This window comes from Acyrthosiphon pisum, unplaced genomic scaffold (genome assembly GCF_005508785.2).
Source record: "Acyrthosiphon pisum isolate AL4f unplaced genomic scaffold, pea_aphid_22Mar2018_4r6ur Scaffold_21275;HRSCAF=23495, whole genome shotgun sequence".
NCBI lineage: Eukaryota > Metazoa > Arthropoda > Insecta > Hemiptera > Aphididae > Acyrthosiphon > Acyrthosiphon pisum.
In genome coordinates this window covers 13,260-16,019 of record NW_021770724.1, presented here as the reverse complement: position 1 = coordinate 16,019, position 2,760 = coordinate 13,260, and the positions used below count along the sequence as shown (strand labels likewise).

At 28.7% G+C, this 2,760-nt stretch overlaps 1 protein-coding gene across 1 annotated transcript in view; it reads left to right on the top strand.

The window, feature by feature from the left end:
- Positions 1–2,760, top strand: part of LOC100575033 (kelch-like protein 2) — an 11,472-nt gene that overhangs the window by 6,967 nt on the left and 1,745 nt on the right. Inside the window, exons 3-4 of the mRNA XM_029492341.1 lie at positions 2,433–2,608; positions 2,668–2,746. Of these exons, the coding sequence (XP_029348201.1) occupies positions 2,433–2,608; positions 2,668–2,746 (255 nt within the window). The remainder of the gene's footprint in view (positions 1–2,432; positions 2,609–2,667; positions 2,747–2,760) is intronic.

Below are 2,760 nucleotides of genomic sequence, written 5' to 3'. Positions count from 1 at the left end.
GGAACAATAGGAACGGAACGAATTCCTACTTATAAGTAATTTGCTAAACACTTCCTAAAGGTTAAAACAGTACAAACTGTCAGCGGTTTTAATTTTTTCTAGGAGACCGTACAAACTACAAAGTGACTGGTTGGGTCGGTGATCGTATATATATATATATATATATATATATAGGTAGGTACCATACGCCACGATTAACGCATTAAGCTCTTTTACGGCGGCACCGAAAGTGGAACTTAAAAAAACAATATAATTTATTGATTTATTGCAGTCGGTGTACAATTATAATATTATAATATATTATTATGCACGCCCGAGAAGAGCGATACACAATCCGTATAATCCATACCTATATAATCCATATAGTTATACGTACCTACTATGGTCATTTTTCCGCGGGCAAGCCGGACTCGCACAATCCACGGCCCTTATCATAAGGTAAGTGTTTATTTCGTATTATTATTACTATTATTTAATAATATGATCTAACTATCCAAGGTGGTAGGTACTTAACTATAAAAATTATTATAATTTATTATTATAGTTCGCCGTCCGACGTATTCATTATCTGGATGATGATTTATGATAACAGATAAGAAAAATAATTGATAACCCAACGATGGCCGGTCGGTCAGTCGCATATTATCCGTAATCTGCCACGATAGTGATAAGATATAATATTATGTTCTTGACGTATTATGTCTACGTAGTTGAGTAGTTCGTATTCTATAATATTTCTATAGACCTCAGAATAATATAGCACGGCTTTAAATACGTATAATACTAACTGAAGTTAACTACAAAACAAAATAGGTAAGTTCATAGATAATATTAATATGCGTATTATATCGAATCAAATATTTTATCATGTTTTTAGGTACCTACTCGTGTATAGTATGCTACCGCACCGTACGTCTGTAAAAGAAATGGATTCTGTAAAACAAGTTATGCCTCGGATAAGTGGCCAAAAGCAAGTTCTGAACTCCAATGGATGTAAACCTAAAATATATATAAATATCCGTCATACTCGCAGTTTATTTGAAGTCTAAAAAAGTTTACGCAGGTACCTACGACGTTTTAGTCATTTTAACTGATATCAAAATAAATAATAATAACGAGTTTTATGTTTTTAGAGAAGAAGTGTTCTGTGATATTAAGTTAGAAACCGATGACGTTGTATTAGTTTGGCACATAAAGTAGTTTTAGTAACAACTAGTCCATATTTCCGTGCGATGTTCCCCAGTTTCGCTGAAGGGGATAAAGGTGTTGTAAATTTAAGAGAGTTAGACTGCAACATCTTACAACTGTTGGTGGATTATATTTATACCGGTGAAATCATGGTCACTGTACAAAACGTTCTGGTAGGTATATAATATAATAATTTAATTTTTAAAAAATAGTTATTTCAGATTGACAATTATAAAAAATTAATTTAGATTAAATTTGAGCTTAAAATATCTATTAAAAAGACTGTATATGCATTTTTTTTAAATTATAAGTTACACCATGAAATAGGTACATAATATGAAAAATATTGTTTTAAATTTTCTATTCTTAAACTATAATTTTTAAATGCTTATGAAACAAAATCATGACAATATCATTTGATAGGAAATCATTAGTTTACAGTTTGAAGGAAAAATTTAATGAATTTTCATCTCAACCATTCATTTTCTTTTTTAAATCTACTAAAAACAATTGTATTGATGTAAACCAGTGGTCTTCAACCGGTGGGTCGCGACCCATTTTTGGATCGTGTAAGCTTTAAAATTGGGTCGCGATAAGTCTTCTTTATAAAATAAATGTTAAATTTATAAAATTATATACCTAAAGTAAAAAAATAATTCACATTAAATTGTTTGTATCATATTTTTATTTTATTTTATATTTTCATATGAATTCTATACATTTTCAATCAATAATAATTAAATATTCTACCTACTAAAATGTAATTTTTATTTATTCAGTTTTAATAGTACTACTGCAAAGCATTAAGCAATTTTAGCTTTTTTACAAAGCTTACGTGGGTCGAGAAAAATGTAGGCCTAAAAAAGTTGGTCGCAAGTCCAAAAAGGTTGAAGACCACTGATGTAAACGATGCTAAATGATTTAGTAGTACTTTGCGTATGACGTATCTAATAAAGGAACAATCTGAAAGATGAAAATGTCAAACGATTTCTACAAAACTATTTTAAAAGATTTGTATTTATGGTTTCTTCCAAATCTACAAAAATTTTAAAAATATTGAACACAGTTTTGAATTGTCATATTTTATTCATATTTATGCTTTAAAAAACTATTCAATAAAATATGTAAAAGTTGCAAATGTTGCAATTAGGTATAATGAAAATGTTCCAACCACATAGAATTTTTAAAACTTTTAAATTATAATCAAAATTATTTAAATTAATTATTATTGTTTATTTGTTTAGGATTTGTTACCATCTGCTGTTCTCTTACAATTGGATTATGTAAAGGATGTATGTGTTGAGTTTTTAGAACAAAAACTAAATACTGCAAATTGTCTTGCTATCAGAGAATTTGCTGACTTTTATAACTGTATGGAATTATTGTCAAGTTCTGAAGAATACATAGAAACACATTTTTTGTAATTTTTATTAAATAACTGTCAGTGAATTTTATAAATATTATGGTCATGATTTTCAGAAAAGTTGTTGAAGCTGAAGAGTTCCTATCTTTGTCTTCTGAAGAAATGATTAATCTAATCTCCCGCGGTGACATTAACGTTCGATTCGAAGA